Source organism: Callionymus lyra, chromosome 5, assembly GCF_982586985.1.
Source record: "Callionymus lyra chromosome 5, fCalLyr1.hap1.1, whole genome shotgun sequence".
Lineage (NCBI taxonomy): Eukaryota > Metazoa > Chordata > Actinopteri > Syngnathiformes > Callionymidae > Callionymus > Callionymus lyra.
In genome coordinates, this window is record NC_141822.1 from 1840740 (window position 1) to 1863239 (window position 22500).

At 42.8% G+C, this 22500-nt stretch overlaps 2 protein-coding genes across 3 annotated transcripts in view; one reads left to right on the forward strand and one right to left on the reverse strand.

Moving 5' to 3' along the window:
- Positions 1-16123, reverse strand: part of reep5 (receptor accessory protein 5) — a 22168-nt gene extending 6045 nt beyond the window's left edge. The window contains exons 1-2 of the mRNA XM_087790433.1: positions 15887-16123; positions 15105-15198 (exon numbers count right to left, since the gene is read on the reverse strand). Of these exons, the coding sequence (XP_087646559.1) occupies positions 15105-15198; positions 15887-16004 (212 nt within the window). The 5' untranslated portion in view covers positions 16005-16123. The remainder of the gene's footprint in view (positions 1-15104; positions 15199-15886) is intronic.
- A 4022-nt stretch (positions 16124-20145) lies between these two features.
- Positions 20146-22500, forward strand: part of dcp2 (decapping mRNA 2) — an 11932-nt gene continuing 9577 nt past the window's right edge. The window contains exons 1-3 of one of the 2 annotated variants that reach the window (XM_087790435.1): positions 20146-20243; positions 20314-20411; positions 21774-21925. In XM_087790435.1, coding sequence (XP_087646561.1) covers positions 20359-20411; positions 21774-21925 — 205 coding nt within the window. In that variant the 5' untranslated portion in view covers positions 20146-20243; positions 20314-20358. Of the gene's footprint in view, positions 20412-21773; positions 21926-22500 lie in introns of both variants that reach the window. The other variant, XM_087790434.1, reaches the window with a different exon arrangement.

A 22500-nucleotide genomic window follows, 5' to 3' on the forward strand; every position in this document is an offset into this window, starting at 1 on the left:
AGCCAATCATGTGACTCACAGACGATCATGTGACTCTCAGCCAATCATGTGACTCACAGACGATCATGTGACTCACAGACGATCATGTGACTCACAGACGATCATGTGACTCACAGACGATCATGTGACTCACAGACGATCATGTGACCCACAGACGATCATGTGACTCACAGACGATCATGTGACTCACAGACGATCATGTGACTCACAGACGATCATGTGACTCACAGACGATCATGTGACTCACAGACGATCATGTGACTCACAGGCGATCATGTGACTCACAGACGATCATGTGACTCACAGACGATCATGTGACTCACAGACGATCATGTGACTCACAGACGATCATGTGACTCACAGACGATCATGTGACTCACAGACGATCATGTGACTCACAGACGATCATGTGACTCACAGCCAATCATGTGACTCACAGACGATCATGTGACTCTCAGCCAATCATGTGACTCACAGGCGATCATGTGACTCACAGACGATCATGTGACTCACAGACGATCATGTGACTCACAGACGATCATGTGACTCACAGACGATCATGTGACTCACAGACGATCATGTGACTCACAGACGATCATGTGACTCACAGACGATCATGTGACTCACAGACGATCATGTGACTCACAGACGATCATGTGACTCACAGACGATCATGTGACGACGTAGAATCACATGATCAGTATCTCTGTGATCTGTTGCTTTAGTCTGAGACTCTATTATAACATTTATATTGAATTTAAACATATTTAACTTATAATAATGTCCAATAATCAAATTAAAATATGAAACTATGTGTAAAAAAGTGTTTTTTTCATTTTAAAACACCATCATATCCGGCGCCGGGTTTGAACCATCAACCTGTCGACAGGTGAGCAGGAGAGCAGGTGAGCAGGAGAGCAGGTGAGCAGGAGAGCAGGTGAGCAGGTGAGCAGGTGAGCAGGTGAGCAGGAGAGCAGGTGAGCAGGAGAGCAGGAGAGCAGGTGAGCAGGTGAGCAGGAGAGCAGGTGAGCAGGAGAGCAGGAGAGCAGGTGAGCAGGTGAGCAGGAGAGCAGGTGAGCAGGAGAGCAGGTGAGCAGGTGAGCAGGTGAGCAGGTGAGCAGGAGAGCAGGTGAGCAGGTGAGCAGGTGAGCAGGTGAGCAGGTGAGCAGGAGAGCAGGTGAGCAGGAGAGCAGGAGAGCAGGAGAGCAGGTGAGCAGGTGAGCAGGAGAGCAGGAGAGCAGGTGAGCAGGTGAGCAGGAGAGCAGGTCAGTCACTTCACGTCATCGCGGCTCAAAGTGTTTTTTGAACGACAGACGAAGACGAACGAGTTTAAATCTACAGGAAGCTCTTGATCCATAAACTACACAACAAAACTACACAACTACACAACAAAACTACACAACAAAACTACACAACAAAACTACACAACAAAACCACACAACAAAACTACACTAAAAAAACACACAACAAAACCACACAACAAAACCACGCAACAAAACCACACAACAAAACTACACTAAAAAACCACACAACAAAACCACGCAACAAAAGCACGCAACAAAACCACGCAACAAAACTACACAACATAACTACACAACAAAACCACACAACACGTGTCATCATGTCTTTGATGATCTGGACCAGAACTGATCAATGTTCAAAGATCTTAGAAAATAGACGCCAGTATTTGACTCTTGATTGACAGACATGGTTGATTTTAAGTGTAATAATGTATCATTACTATCATTTAAATCGTGTATAATTAAATATATCGTAAATGTTTTATAAAGTTTTTATTTATTCATCTTGAATAAAACACACACGTGTATAAATGATTGTTGATCTTATCTTGGTGTGTACATGTGTCTGTATGTTCTATGTCATTTGGTGCTCCGCCCTCTAACCGCTGCGCTACTGGTTTATCCTCAAGGCCCTGCCACGACTCTGAGACAGCTCAATGAACTCGACACCCAGCTGGGTGCACTTCCTGTAAAGGTAGGAATTACCCGCCGCACTTCCTCCTTTTCAACTCAGCAGAAGCTCCTGACAGTGGAAGGCGAGGATGGCGAATGAATATTGAACAAATGTGTGTGTGTGACGCACTAAGTTGGGCGTCATATGATGTCCCTCCTGGGGCTCCTGACTGCAGGGAGCTATGAGGGAGCTCCAGAGAGGTCATCTCAACCTAGACCCAGGTTGACCGGGACCAAGGTTGAAAAGCCTCCCCACTCGGGTTTTGCAGGACATCAAGTTTTGGAACACTCTAGACTCTCTCCCCAACTGTCCCAGTCCGACGTCCTCGTGCCATCAGACAGCTCCACCGCCGTGGTGCACGTGAATCACCAGTGTGGACTCAGATCCCAAGCCCTTCTGAATGTGGCAAAGAAGAAGTTTGTCTGTGGGCAGACCTTCACCTGCTCTCTCTCAGAGCTCAGCATGGGCCTCCTCCGCTACTCCTCCTCCCCTTGGTTTGGGGAGCAGGAGAGTCTGAGGTTAATAGTGGTGGCGCCGTACTACAAGGGGTTCTCTGACGGCACCCTCGGTGCTGGGTCTGCCTCTCAAAGTGTGGCTCTTGCACGGGACGAGCTGAGCTGGACTCTGGACCCAGACATTCTCCACACGCTGGAGAATACCTGGGCCTCGCCTACACATAGGCTTTATGCATCCAAATGAGGGATGTTCTCTCGCTGGTGTCCAGACCTGTACCTGGACCCCAGCTCCTGATTGGTCTCTGCTCTCCCGTCTTTCCTGCAACATTTGCTGGATAACGGACGGACTTGTTGTGACACAGTGTGTATGCATCAGCCATAGCAATGAGACATTGGGTGCTTTGGCGCATACCCACCACCTGGTGGTGCGTTTCTTACAGGGGGCCTACAGGCTTCGACCTCCTGTGAGGCCTTCCAGCCCACAGCGGGATCCCTCGCAGGCCGGACCTTTGAGCTTCTTAACCAAGTCCCACTGGACATTTTGCGTTTTTGTGGTCTCGCTCCTTTTGGTGCCGACATCCACGAAGAGAGAGCCCTCCTGGGGCTGTCGTGTCACTCCTGGGGCTGTCGTGTCCCTCCTGGGACTGTCGTGTCCCTCCTGGGGCTGTCGTGTCCCTCCTGGGACTGTCGTGTCACTCCTGGGACTGTCGTGTCACTCCTGGGGCTGTCGTGTCACTCCTGGGGCTGTCGTGTCCCTCCTGGATCTGTCGTGTCCCTCCTGGATCTGTCGTGTCACTTCTGGGACTGTCGTGTCCCTCCGGGGACTGTCGTGTCCCTCCGGGGACTGTCGTGTCACTCCTGGGACTGTCGTGTCCCTCCTGGGACTGTCGTGTCACTCCTGGGGCTGTCGTGTCACTCCTGGATCTGTCGTGTCCCTCCTGGGACTGTCGTGTCCCTCCTGGGGCTGTCGTGTCACTCCTGGGACTGTCGTGTCCCTCCTGGGACTGTCGTGTCACTCCTGGGGCTGTCGTGTCACTCCTGGATCTGTCGTGTCCCTCCTGGGACTGTCGTGTCACTCCTGGGGCTGTCGTGTCACTCCTGGATCTGTCGTGTCACTCCTGGGACTGTCGTGTCACTCCTGGGGCTGTCGTGTCACTCCTGGATCTGTCGTGTCACTCCTGGGACTGTCGTGTCACTCCTGGGACTGTCGTGTCACTCCTGGGACTGTCGTGTCACTCCTGGATCTGTCGTGTCCCTCCTGGGGCTGTCGTGTCACTCCTGGGACTGTCGTGTCCCTCCTGGGGCTGTCGTGTCCGTCCTGGGACTGTCGTGTCCCTCCTGGGGCTGTCGTGTCACTCCTGGGACTGTCGTGTCCCTCCTGGGACTGTCGTGTCCCTCCTGGGGCTGTCGTGTCACTCCTGGGGCTGTCGTGTCACTCCTGGGGCTGTCGTGTCACTCCTGGGGCTGTCGTGTCCCTCCTGGATCTGTCGTGTCACTCCTGGGACTGTCGTGTCCCTCCTGGGACTGTCGTGTCACTCCTGGATCTGTCGTGTCCCTCCTGGGACTGTCGTGTCACTCCTGGGGCTGTCGTGTCACTCCTGGATCTGTCGTGTCACTCCTGGGACTGTCGTGTCACTCCTGGGGCTGTCGTGTCACTCCTGGATCTGTCGTGTCACTCCTGGGACTGTCGTGTCACTCCTGGGGCTTTCGTGTCACTCCTGGGGCTTTCGTGTCACTCCTGGGACTGTCGTGTCCCTCCTGGGACTGTCGTGTCCCTCCTGGGGCTGTCGTGTCACTCCTGGGGCTGTCGTGTCACTCCTGGGGCTGTCGTGTCACTCCTGGGACTGTCGTGTCACTCCTGGATCTGTCGTGTCACTCCTGGGGCTTTCGTGTCCCTCCTGGGACTGTCGTGTCCCTCCTGGATCTGTCGTGTCCCTCCTGGGACTGTCGTGTCACTCCTGGGACTGTCGTGTCCCTCCTGGGACTGTCGTGTCCCTGCTGGGACTGTCGTGTCCCTCCTGGGGCTGTCGTGTCACTCCTGGATCTGTCGTGTCCCTCCTGGGACTGTTGTGTCACTCCTGGGGCTGTCGTGTCACTCCTGGATCTGTCGTGTCCCTCCTGGGACTGTCGTGTCCCTGCTGGGACTGTCGTGTCACTCCTGGGGCTGTCGTGTCACTCCTGGGACTGTCGTGTCACTCCTGGATCTGTCGTGTCCCTCCTGGGACTGTTGTGTCACTCCTGGGGCTGTCGTGTCACTCCTGGATCTGTCGTGTCCCTCCTGGGACTGTCGTGTCCCTGCTGGGACTGTCGTGTCACTCCTGGGGCTGTCGTGTCACTCCTGGGGCTGTCGTGTCACTCCTGGGACTGTCGTGTCCCTGCTGGGACTGTCGTGTCACTCCTGGGGCTGTCGTGTCACTCCTGGGACTGTCGTGTCACTCCTGGGACTGTCGTGTCCCTGCTGGGACTGTCGTGTCACTCCTGGGGCTCACGGCTCACTTTGTCTTTAAGGTTTCACTCCTTCTGGTCCTGAGCGAAGAGAGCGAGTGAGTCGTCTCCCCATGAGCCCCGAGTGTCTTCCTTTTGAGTCGAGGAGTCTTGGTTTCATTGCGACTCACCGCCTCACTTGGACCCGGGTCAGGATCACCTTCACCTGTTTGTCCTGCGAGGGTTTGGTTCAGGTTCTACCGATTGGTTCAAAGCCCTCGAACCACGACGCTCAGCTGCCTTTTCTCAGATGAAGTTCAGTTTGAGGAAGTACAGCGAGATACTCACCTCTTACAGGAAGTGGTCTCTATATTTGTGTGTGTGTATAAATATAAACATACACAAATATATATATATATATATATATATGTGTGTGCGTGTGTATATGAATGTGTGTGCGTGATGAGATGTATGCTGGGTACAGGAAGTGTGTGTGTAAGAGTGTGTAACACTGATGAGATGTATGCTGGGTACAGGAAGTGTGTATATAAGAGTGTGTAACACTGATGAGATGTATGCTGGGTACAGGAAGTGTGTATATAAGAGTGTGTAACACTGATGAGATGTATGCTGGGTACAGGAAGTGTGTATATAAGAGTGTGTAACACTGATGAGATGTATGCTGGGTACAGGAAGTGTGTATATAAGAGTGTGTAACACTGACGAGATGTATGCTGGGTACAGGAAGTGTGTATATAAGAGTGTGTAACACTGATGAGATGTATGCTGGGTACAGGAAGTGTGTATATAAGAGTGTGTAACACTGATGAGATGTATGCTGGGTACAGGAAGTGTGTATATAAGAGTGTGTAACACTGATGAGATGTATGCTGGGTACAGGAAGTGTGTATATAAGAGTGTGTAACACTGACGAGATGTATGCTGGGTACAGGAAGTGTGTATATAAGAGTGTGTAACACTGATGAGATGTATGCTGGGTACAGGAAGTGTGTGTATAAGAGTGTGTAACACTGATGAGATGTATGCTGGGTACAGGAAGTGTGTGTATATATGTATATAAGAGTGTGTAACACTGATGAGATGTATGCTGGGTACAGGAAGTGTGTGTATAAGAGTGTGTAACACTGATGAGATGTATGCTGGGTACAGGAAGTGTGTGTATATATGTATATAAGAGTGTGTAACACTGACAAGATGTATGCTGGGTACAGGAAGTGTGTGTATATATGTATATAAGAGTGTGTAACACTGACGAGATGTATGCTGGGTACAGGAAGTGTGTGTATAAGAGTGTGTAACACTGATGAGATGTATGCTGGGTACAGGAAGTGTGTGTATATATGTATATAAGAGTGTGTAACACTGACAAGATGTATGCTGGGTACAGGAAGTGTGTGTATATATGTATATAAGAGTGTGTAACACTGACGAGATGTATGCTGGGTACAGGAAGTGTGTGTGTAAGAGTGTGTAACACTGACGAGATGTATGCTGGGTACAGGAAGTGTGTGTATATATGTATATAAGAGTGTGTAACACTGACAAGATGTATGCTGGGTACAGGAAGTGTGTGTATATATGTATATAAGAGTGTGTAACACTGACGAGATGTATGCTGGGTACAGGAAGTGTGTGTATATATGTATATAAGAGTGTGTAACACTGACGAGATGTATGCTGGGTACAGGAAGTGTGTGTGTAAGAGTGTGTAACACTGATGAGATGTATGCTGGGTACAGGAAGTGTGTGTATATATGTATATAAGAGTGTGTAACACTGACGAGATGTATGCTGGGTACAGGAAGTGTGTGTATATAAGAGTTTGTAACACTGACGAGATGTATGCTGGGTACAGGAAGTGTGTGTGTAAGAGTGTGTAACACTGACGAGATGTATGCTGGGTACAGGAAGTGTGTGTGTAAGAGTGTGCAACACTGACGAGATGTATGCTGGGTACAGGAAGTGTGTGTATATAAGAGTGTGTAACACTGATGAGATGTATGCTGGGTACAGGAAGTGTGTGTGTAAGAGTGTGTAACACTGACGAGATGTATGCTGGGTACAGGAAGTGTGTGTATAAGAGTGTGCAACACTGACGAGATGTATGCTGGGTACAGGAAGTGTGTGTATAAAGTGTGTAACACTGACGAGATGTATGCTGGGTACAGGAAGTGTGTGTGTAAGAGTGTGTAACACTGACGAGATGTATGCTGGGTACAGGAAGTGTGTATATAAGAGTTTGTAACACTGATGAGATGTATGCTGGGTACAGGAAGTGTGTATATAAGAGTGTGTAACACTGATGAGATGTATGCTGGGTACAGGAAGTGTGTATAAAAGAGTGTGTAACACTGATGAGATGTATGCTGGGTACAGGAAGTGTGTATATAAGAGTGTGTAACACTGACGAGATGTATGCTGGGTACAGGAAGTGTGTGTGTATAAGAGTGTGTAACACTGACGAGATGTATGCTGGGTACAGGAAGTGTGTGTGTAAGAGTGTGTAACACTGATGAGATGTATGCTGGGTACAGGAAGTGTGTATATAAGAGTGTGTAACACTGATGAGATGTATGCTGGGTACAGGAAGTGTGTGTATATAAGAGTGTGTAACACTAACGAGATGTATGCTGGGTACAGGAAGTGTGTGTGTATAAGAGTGTGTAACACTGACGAGATGTATGCTGGGTACAGGAAGTGTGTGTATATAAGAGTGTGTAACACTGACGAGATGTATGCTGGGTACAGGAAGTGTGTGTGTATAAGAGTGTGTAACACTGATGAGATGTATGCTGGGTACAGGAAGTGTGTGTATATAAGAGTGTGTAACACTGACGAGATGTATGCTGGGTACAGGAAGTGTGTGTATATAAGAGTGTGTAACACTGACGAGATGTATGCTGGGTACAGGAAGTGTGTGTGTATAAGAGTGTGTAACACTGATGAGATGTATGCTGGGTACAGGAAGTGTGTGTATATAAGAGTGTGTAACACTGACGAGATGTATGCTGGGTACAGGAAGTGTGTGTATATAAGAGTGTGTAACACTGATGAGATGTATGCTGGGTACAGGAAGTGTGTATATAAGAGTGTGTAACACTGATGAGATGTATGCTGGGTACAGGAAGTGTGTATATAAGAGTGTGTAACACTGACGAGATGTATGCTGGGTACAGGAAGTGTGTATATAAGAGTGTGTAACACTGATGAGATGTATGCTGGGTACAGGAAGTGTGTGTATAAGAGTGTGTAACACTGATGAGATGTATGCTGGGTACAGGAAGTGTGTGTATATATGTATATAAGAGTGTGTAACACTGATGAGATGTATGCTGGGTACAGGAAGTGTGTGTATAAGAGTGTGTAACACTGATGAGATGTATGCTGGGTACAGGAAGTGTGTGTATATATGTATATAAGAGTGTGTAACACTGACAAGATGTATGCTGGGTACAGGAAGTGTGTGTATATATGTATATAAGAGTGTGTAACACTGACGAGATGTATGCTGGGTACAGGAAGTGTGTGTATAAGAGTGTGTAACACTGATGAGATGTATGCTGGGTACAGGAAGTGTGTGTATATATGTATATAAGAGTGTGTAACACTGACAAGATGTATGCTGGGTACAGGAAGTGTGTGTATATATGTATATAAGAGTGTGTAACACTGACGAGATGTATGCTGGGTACAGGAAGTGTGTGTGTAAGAGTGTGTAACACTGACGAGATGTATGCTGGGTACAGGAAGTGTGTGTATATATGTATATAAGAGTGTGTAACACTGACAAGATGTATGCTGGGTACAGGAAGTGTGTGTATATATGTATATAAGAGTGTGTAACACTGACAAGATGTATGCTGGGTACAGGAAGTGTGTGTATATATGTATATAAGAGTGTGTAACACTGACGAGATGTATGCTGGGTACAGGAAGTGTGTGTGTAAGAGTGTGTAACACTGACGAGATGTATGCTGGGTACAGGAAGTGTGTGTATATATGTATATAAGAGTGTGTAACACTGACAAGATGTATGCTGGGTACAGGAAGTGTGTGTATATATGTATATAAGAGTGTGTAACACTGACGAGATGTATGCTGGGTACAGGAAGTGTGTGTGTAAGAGTGTGTAACACTGATGAGATGTATGCTGGGTACAGGAAGTGTGTGTATATATGTATATAAGAGTGTGTAACACTGACGAGATGTATGCTGGGTACAGGAAGTGTGTCTATAAGAGTTTGTAACACTGACGAGATGTATGCTGGGTACAGGAAGTGTGTGTGTAAGAGTGTGTAACACTGACGAGATGTATGCTGGGTACAGGAAGTGTGTGTGTAAGAGTGTGCAACACTGACGAGATGTATGCTGGGTACAGGAAGTGTGTGTATATAAGAGTGTGTAACACTGATGAGATGTATGCTGGGTACAGGAAGTGTGTATATAAGAGTGTGTAACACTGATGAGATGTATGCTGGGTACAGGAAGTGTGTGTGTAAGAGTGTGTAACACTGACGAGATGTATGCTGGGTACAGGAAGTGTGTGTATAAGAGTGTGCAACACTGACGAGATGTATGCTGGGTACAGGAAGTGTGTGTATAAGAGTGTGTAACACTGACGAGATGTATGCTGGGTACAGGAAGTGTGTGTGTAAGAGTGTGTAACACTGACGAGATGTATGCTGGGTACAGGAAGTGTGTATATAAGAGTTTGTAACACTGATGAGATGTATGCTGGGTACAGGAAGTGTGTATATAAGAGTTTGTAACACTGATGAGATGTATGCTGGGTACAGGAAGTGTGTATAAAAGAGTGTGTAACACTGATGAGATGTATGCTGGGTACAGGAAGTGTGTATATAAGAGTGTGTAACACTGACGAGATGTATGCTGGGTACAGGAAGTGTGTGTGTATAAGAGTGTGTAACACTGACGAGATGTATGCTGGGTACAGGAAGTGTGTGTGTAAGAGTGTGTAACACTGATGAGATGTATGCTGGGTACAGGAAGTGTGTATATAAGAGTGTGTAACACTGATGAGATGTATGCTGGGTACAGGAAGTGTGTGTATATAAGAGTGTGTAACACTAACGAGATGTATGCTGGGTACAGGAAGTGTGTGTGTATAAGAGTGTGTAACACTGATGAGATGTATGCTGGGTACAGGAAGTGTGTGTATATAAGAGTGTGTAACACTGACGAGATGTATGCTGGGTACAGGAAGTGTGTGTGTATAAGAGTGTGTAACACTGACGAGATGTATGCTGGGTACAGGAAGTGTGTGTGTATAAGAGTGTGTAACACTGACGAGATGTATGCTGGGTACAGGAAGTGTGTGTATATAAGAGTGTGTAACACTGACGAGATGTATGCTGGGTACAGGAAGTGTGTGTGTATAAGAGTGTGTAACACTGATGAGATGTATGCTGGGTACAGGAAGTGTGTGTATATAAGAGTGTGTAACACTGACGAGATGTATGCTGGGTACAGGAAGTGTGTGTATATAAGAGTGTGTAACACTGATGAGATGTATGCTGGGTACAGGAAGTGTGTATATAAGAGTGTGTAACACTGATGAGATGTATGCTGGGTACAGGAAGTGTGTGTGTAAGAGTGTGTAACACTGACGAGATATATGCTGGGTACAGGAAGAGTGTGTATATAAGAGTGTGTAACACTGACGAGATGTATGCTGGGTACAGGAAGTGTGTGTGTATAAGAGTGTGTAACACCGACGAGATGTATGCTGGGTACAGGAAGTGTGTGTGTAAGAGTGTGTAACACTGATGAGATGTATGCTGGGTACAGGAAGTGTGTGTGTAAGAGTGTGTAACACTGACGAGATGTATGCTGGGTACAGGAAGTGTGTGTGTAAGAGTGTGTAACACTGATGAGATGTATGCTGGGTACAGGAAGTGTGTATATAAGAGTGTGTAACACTGATGAGATGTATGCTGGGTACAGGAAGTGTGTATATAAGAGTGTGTAACACTGATGAGATGTATGCTGGGTACAGGAAGTGTGTATATAAGAGTGTGTAACACTGATGAGATGTATGCTGGGTACAGGAAGTGTGTATATAAGAGTGTGTAACACTGATGAGATGTATGCTGGGTACAGGAAGTGTGTGTGTAAGAGTGTGTAACACTGACGAGATGTATGCTGGGTACAGGAAGTGTGTATATAAGAGTGTGTAACACTGATGAGATGTATGCTGGGTACAGGAAGTGTGTGTGTAAGAGTGTGTAACACTGATGAGATGTATGCTGGGTACAGGAAGTGTGTGTATATAAGAGTGTGTAACACTGATGAGATGTATGCTGGATACAGGAAGTGTGTGTATATAAGAGTGTGTAACACTGATGAGATGTATGCTGGGTACAGGAAGTGTGTATATAAGAGTGTGTAACACTGATGAGATGTATGCTGGGTACAGGAAGTGTGTATATAAGAGTGTGTAACACTGATGAGATGTATGCTGGGTACAGGAAGTGTGTGTATATAAGAGTGTGTAACACTAACGAGATGTATGCTGGGTACAGGAAGTGTGTGTGTATAAGAGTGTGTAACACTGACGAGATGTATGCTGGGTACAGGAAGTGTGTGTATAAGAGTGTGTAACACTGACGAGATGTATGCTGGGTACAGGAAGTGTGTATATAAGAGTGTGTAACACTGACGAGATGTATGCTGGGTACAGGAAGTGTGTATATAAGAGTGTGTAACACTGACGAGATGTATGCTGGGTACAGGAAGTGTGTGTATATATGTATATAAGAGTGTGTAACACTGACAAGATGTATGCTGGGTACAGGAAGTGTGTGTATATATGTATATAAGAGTGTGTAACACTGACGAGATGTATGCTGGGTACAGGAAGTGTGTGTATATATGTATATAAGAGTGTGTAACACTGACGAGATGTATGCTGGGTACAGGAAGTGTGTGTATATATGTATATAAGAGTGTGTAACACTGACGAGATGTATGCTGGGTACAGGAAGTGTGTGTATATATGTATATAAGAGTGTGTAACACTGACAAGATGTATGCTGGGTACAGGAAGTGTGTGTATATATGTATATAAGAGTGTGTAACACTGACGAGATGTATGCTGGGTACAGGAAGTGTGTGTATATATGTATATAAGAGTGTGTAACACTGACGAGATGTATGCTGGGTACAGGAAGTGTGTATATAAGAGTGTGTAACACTGACGAGATGTATGCTGGGTACAGGAAGTGTGTGTATATATGTATATAAGAGTGTGTAACACTGACGAGATGTATGCTGGGTACAGGAAGTGTGTGTATATATGTATATAAGAGTGTGTAACACTGACGAGATGTATGCTGGGTACAGGAAGTGTGTGTATATATGTATATAAGAGTGTGTAACACTGACGAGATGTATGCTGGGTACAGGAAGTGTGTATATAAGAGTGTGTAACACTGACGAGATGTATGCTGGGTACAGGAAGTGTGTATATAAGAGTGTGTAACACTGATGAGATGTATGCTGGGTACAGGAAGTGTGTGTATATATGTATATAAGAGTGTGTAACACTGACGAGATGTATGCTGGGTACAGGAAGTGTGTATATAAGAGTGTGTAACACTGACGAGATGTATGCTGGGTACAGGAAGTGTGTGTATATATGTATATAAGAGTGTGTAACACTGACGAGATGTATGCTGGGTACAGGAAGTGTGTATATAAGAGTGTGTAACACTGACGAGATGTATGCTGGGTACAGGAAGTGTGTGTATATATGTATATAAGAGTGTGTAACACTGACGAGATGTATGCTGGGTACAGGAAGTGTGTGTATATATGTATATAAGAGTGTGTAACACTGACGAGATGTATGCTGGGTACAGGAAGTGTGTGTATATATGTATATAAGAGTGTGTAACACTGACGAGATGTATGCTGGGTACAGGAAGTGTGTGTATATATGTATATAAGAGTGTGTAACACTGACGAGATGTATGCTGGGTACAGGAAGTGTGTGTATATATGTATATAAGAGTGTGTAACACTGACGAGATGTATGCTGGGTACAGGAAGTGTGTGTATATATGTATATAAGAGTGTGTAACACTGACGAGATGTATGCTGGGTACAGGAAGTGTGTGTATATATGTATATAAGAGTGTGTAACACTGACGAGATGTATGCTGGGTACAGGAAGTGTGTATATAAGAGTGTGTAACACTGACGAGATGTATGCTGGGTACAGGAAGTGTGTATATAAGAGTGTGTAACACTGATGAGATGTATGCTGGGTACAGGAAGTGTGTGTATATATGTATATAAGAGTGTGTAACACTGACGAGATGTATGCTGGGTACAGGAAGTGTGTATATAAGAGTGTGTAACACTGACGAGATGTATGCTGGGTACAGGAAGTGTGTGTATATATGTATATAAGAGTGTGTAACACTGACGAGATGTATGCTGGGTACAGGAAGTGTGTATATAAGAGTGTGTAACACTGACGAGATGTATGCTGGGTACAGGAAGTGTGTGTATATATGTATATAAGAGTGTGTAACACTGACGAGATGTATGCTGGGTACAGGAAGTGTGTGTATATATGTATATAAGAGTGTGTAACACTGACGAGATGTATGCTGGGTACAGGAAGTGTGTGTATATATGTATATAAGAGTGTGTAACACTGACGAGATGTATGCTGGGTACAGGAAGTGTGTGTATATATGTATATAAGAGTGTGTAACACTGACGAGATGTATGCTGGGTACAGGAAGTGTGTATATAAGAGTGTGTAACACTGACGAGATGTATGCTGGGTACAGGAAGTGTGTGTATATATGTATATAAGAGTGTGTAACACTGACGAGATGTATGCTGGGTACAGGAAGTGTGTATATAAGAGTGTGTAACACTGACGAGATGTATGCTGGGTACAGGAAGTGTGTGTATATATGTATATAAGAGTGTGTAACACTGACGAGATGTATGCTGGGTACAGGAAGTGTGTGTATATATGTATATAAGAGTGTGTAACACTGACGAGATGTATGCTGGGTACAGGAAGTGTGTGTATATATGTATATAAGAGTGTGTAACACTGACGAGATGTATGCTGGGTACAGGAAGTGTGTGTATATATGTATATAAGAGTGTGTAACACTGACGAGATGTATGCTGGGTACAGGAAGTGTGTGTATATATGTATATAAGAGTGTGTAACACTGACGAGATGTATGCTGGGTACAGGAAGTGTGTGTATATATGTATATAAGAGTGTGTAACACTGACGAGATGTATGCTGGGTACAGGAAGTGTGTGTATATATGTATATAAGAGTGTGTAACACTGACGAGATGTATGCTGGGTACAGGAAGTGTGTGTATATATGTATATAAGAGTGTGTAACACTGACGAGATGTATGCTGGGTACAGGAAGTGTGTATATAAGAGTGTGTAACACTGACGAGATGTATGCTGGGTACAGGAAGTGTGTATATAAGAGTGTGTAACACTGATGAGATGTATGCTGGGTACAGGAAGTGTGTGTATATATGTATATAAGAGTGTGTAACACTGACGAGATGTATGCTGGGTACAGGAAGTGTGTATATAAGAGTGTGTAACACTGACGAGATGTATGCTGGGTACAGGAAGTGTGTGTATATATGTATATAAGAGTGTGTAACACTGACGAGATGTATGCTGGGTACAGGAAGTGTGTATATAAGAGTGTGTAACACTGACGAGATGTATGCTGGGTACAGGAAGTGTGTGTATATATGTATATAAGAGTGTGTAACACTGACGAGATGTATGCTGGGTACAGGAAGTGTGTATATAAGAGTGTGTAACACTGACGAGATGTATGCTGGGTACAGGAAGTGTGTGTATATATGTATATAAGAGTGTGTAACACTGACGAGATGTATGCTGGGTACAGGAAGTGTGTGTATATATGTATATAAGAGTGTGTAACACTGACGAGATGTATGCTGGGTACAGGAAGTGTGTGTATATATGTATATAAGAGTGTGTAACACTGACGAGATGTATGCTGGGTACAGGAAGTGTGTGTATATATGTATACAAGAGTGTGTAACACTGACGAGATGTATGCTGGGTACAGGAAGTGTGTGTATATATGTATATAAGAGTGTGTAACACTGACGAGATGTATGCTGGGTACAGGAAGTGTGTGTATATATGTATATAAGAGTGTGTAACACTGACGAGATGTATGCTGGGTACAGGAAGCCGATGAGGTTACACAGCAGTGAGGCTCCATAACCGATCACGAGGTAAACAGCGATGAATCCGATCAGAGCTGAAACAAAACAAATGAACTTTGTTACAAACTTGTTGTCCTGTGAGAGGAGGAGGAGGAGGAGGAGGAGGAGGAGGAGGAGGAGGAGGAGGAGGAGGAGGAGGAGGAGGAGGAGGAGATGAAGAGAGGAGGAGATGAAGAGAGGAGGAGGAGGAGGAGGAGGAGGAGGAGGAGGAGGAGGAGATGAAGAGAGGAGGAGGAGGAGGAGGAGGAGGAGGAGGAGGAGGAGGAGGAGGAGGAGGAGGAGATGAAGTGAACGCAGGAGGAAGACAGTGAAGATAGGAAGGAAGAGAGAAAAAGTTAAGGATAGAAAGAGAGTAAATAGAAGAAGAGAGAAAGAGAAAGAGTGAAGCGTGAAGGAGAGAAAGAGTGAAAGAGAGGAAGTATGAAGGAGTAAAGGAGTAAAAGAGAGGAAGAGTAAAGGAGTGAAGGAGAAGAAGAGTAAAGGAGTAAAAGAGAGGAAGAGTAAATGAGTGAAGGAGAAGAAGAGTAAAGGGGTTAAAGAGAGGAAGAGTGAAAGAGTGAAAGGGAGAAATAGTGAAAGAGTGAGAGAATGAAAGAGAGAAAGAGTGAAAGAGTGAGAGAATGAAAGAGAGAAAGAGTGAAAGAGTGAGAGAATGAAAGAGCGAAAGAGTGAAAGAGTGAGAGAATGAAAGAGTGAAAGAGTGAGAGAATGATCCAGACTCACCCACAGAGATGTAGGTTCTGCTCACTCCAGTCTTCGCCTCCACTTTGGCGAGAACATCCGTGACGAGGCTCTTCTCGTGGAGGAACTTCTCGAACCTGTCCTTCAAGCCTTGAGCCATGACTGCGCTTCTGAGGAGGAAGAACGACTTGATCTCTGGAGGAAGAAAGAACGACTTGATCTCTGGAGGAAGAAAGAACGACTTGATCTCTGAACTGCGACAACACCGCTGCTGCTGGAGCGTCAAGCACGCCGAGTGACGACGCGCACTTCCGGTGAGAGTGTCACGATAAAAGCGTGCGCGTCCACGTGCAGTCTGCGGTCAAATACATAATGATCACGTGATCACGTGCGTGAAGATGGTCGAACATGTTGTGATGATGTGATGACGTCATCGAGCAGAGCGCTGTGAGCGTGACGTCACAGCTAGAAAAGACACATCGATGGAAAAAGCAGCAAAACTTTGTTTATTATGGACTGTAAGTGTTAAAATGTGATGATTAATGAATACAAATGTGTTTTATAAACCATTAAAGTAAGAGTCACGTCTTCATGCAGGAAAAGTCTTAAATCAACTTCGTTCTTTATAAATTCTCATTATATTCATTATTATTATTGTTATTTGGTTATTATTGTTGGTTTTTAATATTTATTCAATGGAATATTTATTTCATCATCATTTTTCTACTGTGATAGTGAATCATGATCGATTATTGTTTTCTCATTATTATGTTATGATATCTTAATTATTATTATCTTTTGAACGTCATGCAAGACTGTGATGAAAAGTATCTTCACTTGAATGTACTTTAGAATAAAAGAATCAAAACATGTTGTGAAGGTTCAGAAGTATTTGGTTCAGAAAACTTAAAGCAATGATTTGTTGATTTTATTTTGAAGGGGATCAAACAAGTGTGTTGTAACAACAGCAGCTTGATCTCACTGTGAACGTATCATTAAATTACAACATTTCCCCCTATTTTAGGTTTTCAGGTGTTCCGTCGCTTTCGCTCAAACACTGTCGGTTCATGTTCTGACATTTTGTCTTAACTTTGTCTTCATTTATTTCTTGATTTTACATTTAACTCCTGCGACTGACGAGGAGAAAAAACAACAACTTCCGTGTGGAAAGAATAAGCTCCTGCGAGACCAAACCCAGGGTGAGAACAGTAGCCGCCACACCCTGTGATGAGAAGATGACACTGCAGAACAACAAACACTGTTGCTGGATCATCTCAGCAGTAATACTACATCATCTCAGCAGTACTACTACAATATCTCAGCAGTACTACTACATCATCTCAGCAGTAATACTACAACATCTCAGCAGTACTACTACATCATCTCAGCAGTACTACTACAATATCTCAGCAGTACTACTACATCATCTCAGCAGTAATACTACAATATCATAGCAGTACTACTACAACATCTCAGCAGTACTACTACATAATCTCAGCAGTAATACTACAACATCTCAGCAGTACTACTACATAATCTCAGCAGTAATACTATATCATCTCAGCAGTAATACTACATCATCTCAGCAGTACTACTACAATATCTCAGCAGTACTACTACATCATCTCAGCAGTACTACTACATCATCTCAGCAGTAATACTACAATATCTCAGCAGTAATACTACATCATCTCAGCAGTACTACTACAACATCTCAGCAGTAATACTACATCATCTCAGCAGTAATACTACATCATCTCAGCAGTACTACTACATCATCTCAGCAGTAATACTACATCATCTCAGCAGTACTACTACAATATCTCAGCAGTACTACTACATCATCTCAGCAGTACTACTACATCATCTCAGCAGTAATACTACATCATCTCAGCAGTACTACTACATCATCTCAGCAGTACTACTACAATATCTCAGCAGTACTACTACATCATCTCAGCAGTACTACTACATCATCTCAGCAGTACTACTACATCATCTCAGCAGTACTACTACATCATCTCAGCAGTAATACTACATCATCTCAGCAGTACTACTACATCATCTCAGCAGTACTACTACAATATCTCAGCAGTACTACTACATCATCTCAGCAGTACTACTACATCATCTCAGCAGTACTACTACATCATCTCAGCAGTAACTTAACCTAAAGCTTCTCTTGATGAATAAAGTTCTACCTAAAGCTTCTCGCGATGAATAAAGTTCTTAACCTAAAGCTTCTCTTGATGAATAAAGTTCTACCTAAAGCTTCTCTTGATGAATAAAGTTCTTAACCTAAAGCTTCTCTTGATGAATAAAGTTCTTAACCTAAAGCTTCTCTTGATGAATAAAGTTCTACCTAAAGCTTCTCTTGATGAATAAAGTTCTTAACCTAAAGCTTCTCTTGATGAATAAAGTTCTACCTAAAGCTTCTCTTGATGAATAAAGTTCTTAACCTAAAGCTTCTCTTGATGAATAAAGTTCTTAACCTAAAGCTTCTCTTGATGAATAAAGTTCTTAACCTAAAGCTTCTCTTGATGAATAAAGTTCTTAACCTAAAGCTTCTCTTGATGGATAAAGTTCTACCTAAAGCTTCTCTTGATGAATAAAGTTCTTAACCTAAAGCTTCTCTTGATGAATAAAGTTCTTAACCTAAAGCTTCTCTCTGTGAATAAAGTTCTTAACCTAAAGCTTCTCTTGATGAATAAAGTTCTTAACCTAAAGCTTCTCTTGATGAATAAAGTTCTACCTAAAGCTTCTCTTGATGAATAAAGTTCTTAACCTAAAGCTTCTCTTGATGAATAAAGTTCTACCTAAAGCTTCTCTTGATGAATAAAGTTCTTAACCTAAAGCTTCTCTTGATGAATAAAGTTCTTAACCTAAAGCTTCTCTTGATGAATAAAGTTCTTAACCTAAAGCTTCTCTTGATGAATAAAGTTCTTAACCTAAAGCTTCTCTTGATGAATAAAGTTCTACCTAAAGCTTCTCTTGATGAATAAAGTTCTTAACCTAAAGCTTCTCTTGATGAATAAAGTTCTTAACCTAAAGCTTCTCTTGATGAATAAAGTTCTTAACCTAAAGCTTCTCTTGATGAATAAAGTTCTTAACCTAAAGCTTCTCTTGATGAATAAAGTTCTTAACCTAAAGCTTCTCTTGATGAATAAAGTTCTACCTAAAGCTTCTCTTGATGAATAAAGTTCTACCTAAAGCTTCTCTTGATGAATAAAGTTCTTAACCTAAAGCTTCTCTTGATGAATAAAGTTCTTAACCTAAAGCTTCTCTTGATGAATAAAGTTCTTAACCTAAAGCTTCTCTTGATGAATAAAGTTCTTAACCTAAAGCTTCTCTTGATGAATAAAGTTCTTAACCTAAAGCTTCTCTTGATGAATAAAGTTCTACCTAAAGCTTCTCTTGATGAATAAAGTTCTACCTAAAGCTTCTCTTGATGAATAAAGTTCTTAACCTAAAGCTTCTCTTGATGAATAAAGTTCTTAACCTAAAGCTTCTCTTGATGACAACATCCTTCTCTCTTGACAGACTGACCTCACCCTGGTTACACAACCATCAGCATAAACACACATTTAGATGATACACTCATTATCCAGTGTATCGCAGTATTACTCACGTCCTGAATCTATGACAAATACTAGATCATAATAATAATACAAATGAGTTGCTTCATGTGAACAATGACACACAAGTGAACTTCTATCATGAATTGTGTCGATCAAGGGATTAAAGAAGGAAATAATGAAAGAGTATAAAATGAAAATGTTATATTTTTGGCTGTAAAATGATTAAAAACACAAGTAGCTGATATTTTCTGCCTCAGTTTCTCTATTTCAAAAACGATTTTGTACTTTTAGACGTAAAATTGTAATGTATTAGTATTATATATTACTGTTTTATTTAATCATAAACACACGCGTGTGTGTGTGTGTGTGCATATCTGTGTGTATCCGTGTGTGTGTGTGTCCATGTTGTGTGATTATAAGGAATGATTTGATGTGAACACCTGAGAAGGTGAAGTTAACAAAGAGAAGATAAATATTCAAAGATATTCACATGAACCTGATATTATTATTTTTCTTCGTTTCAAAAAACATTTTGTACTTTCACGACGTTTTGCTCGCAGTGGCACGAACGTCTAACCACGCGGAGGGTTGACATCTTGGTGAATGTAGTCTTTGGTTTGTGACAAACACAGAGACAAACCAATCAGACGTCGACTCGTCGCCTGAACTGTCCTGTGATTGGATAACCCTCTTCCGGTTTGAAACCACCCACCAAAGAACTACGTCCGGTTTCCGGTGTGTGCGGATGAACACAAAGATGTTGTTTGATTTCCAACGTGTGTTTTCCTCGAGCGTCGATGGAGGTTAAGACGTGAGAAGAGGTTCATGTCGCAGGATTGTGTTCATGTCGCAGGATTGTGTTCATGTCGCAGGATTGTGTTCATGTCGCAGGATAGTTTCCTTCTTCGAGTGTAAACCTGGACGTGTTCGCACAACATGGAGACAAAACGAGTTGAGATTCCGACCGACGTCCTCGACGACCTGTGCAGGTTCAAACAAACACAAACACAAACACACAATATTGTTATTTTATCAACGAGGTTCACAAAATAGTTTTTTAAAGTCATTTGGCGAGAAAAGTTGGCTTGTTTTGATGTAGCCTAGCGCCCTCTATCGGCGACGTTCTTCTTTGTTGTTTTGATCGTAAACGTATAAACATTATAATATTCAACGTGTTAGTTCAGACATTGTTGTTTGAAGTGTTATTTAAACACACATTTGTTTCTAGACAAACCACAGAAGAAAGTTTTTCTCCCGGCATTTGATCAACGTAAACATTCACTTCAGAGACTTTTAATGTCGTGAAGTTGAATTATTTTAATGGCAATTAAACATTTGTGCTGATTTCATGCTTTTTAACGATGTCAATAAGATGGTCATGTCTGTTTACTTGTTTACATGTCCGCAGTGGTCAGTGGTCATCACTCCTTTTAGCGGGTCAAACACAAAACATCAACAAAACCTAAAATAACATACAAACAAAACACTACACAACATCAACTGACATCTAGAAAAAACATCTACACAACATCAACTAACATTAACACAAAATAGCTACACAACATCAACTAACATTGACAAAAAATAGCTACACAACATCAACTAACATTGACAAAAATTAGCTACACAAAATCAACTGACATTGACACAAAACATCAACTAACATTGACACACAACATCAACTAACATTGACACAAAATAGCTACACAACATCAACTTACATAGACACAAAACATGAACTAACATTGACACATAACATCTACACAACATCAACTGACATTTAGACAAAACATCTACACAACATCAACTAACATAGACACAAAACATCTACACAACATAAACTAACATTGACACAAAACATTTACACAACATCAACTAACATTGATACAAAATATCTGCACAACATCAACACAAAACATCTACACAACATCAACTAATATTTGGCGTACAACAACACAACATCAACTAATTTTGACGTACAACAACTAAACAACATCAACCAACATCAACAAAAAACATCTACACAACATCAACTAACATTGACACAAAACATCTGCACAACATCAAAACAAAACATCTACACAACATTGACTAAAATTCACACAAAACATCTACACAACATCAACTAACATTGACGTACAACAACTACACAACATCAACTAAGATCAACACAAAACTTCTTTGAAGAGCTTGTCTAGTTTTAGTTCTTTTGTCCAGTATTGATCGCACAATATTGTCTTATTTTGTTGTAATGTATTGTGTTTCTCCAACAACCCAATGCTGTTGTGTTACTGTTCATCATCTTGTTCTGTGGTGTGTGTGTGTGTGTGTGTGTGTGTGTGTGTGTGCAGCCGCTTCATCCTGCACATCCCCAGCGAGGAGCGCGACAATGCGATCCGAGTGTGTTTCCAGATCGAGCTGGCTCACTGGTTCTACCTGGACTTCTGCAGGGAAAACACACCTGGAGCTCCTCAGTGTGGGATCCGAGACTTCGCTAAAGCTGATATCCTAGCCCGTGTCCCATGATGCACCTCACCAACATGATGCACCTCATATATGATGGTGTGTCAGTGACGTCACAATAGTGATCGTTCCAAATGTTGAAACTTCTTCATTGAAATGTTGTTTAAATGATTTAATAGTTCAACTAAATATCAAAGTGTCACCAGACATCACCAGCCGAGCACAGAGCTACTGGATCATGAGCCTCTGCGTCGTCACGTGATCGTCTGTGCGTCGCATGATTGGCTGAAGTTGATCTAGTAGCTCGGTGCTCGACTAGTACTGCCTGGTGACACCGTTAGACAATCGTTATATTGAATTTAAAAGGAATTGATTTGAAAAATAATGAATTGAAAACTTTTATTTTAATAACAAGATCAAACCCTATGTGTAAAAAAAAAAACAACATTAATTTTCAATTCAATTTAAAATAATTAATGCTTAAAACTTGTTGAAATGTTTAATTACTTCAATATTGTTCTGCCATTGATTTACCATTCACCATTTGATGGATGGATGGATGGATGGATGGATGGATGGATACATGGATGGATGGATGGATGAATGGATAGATGG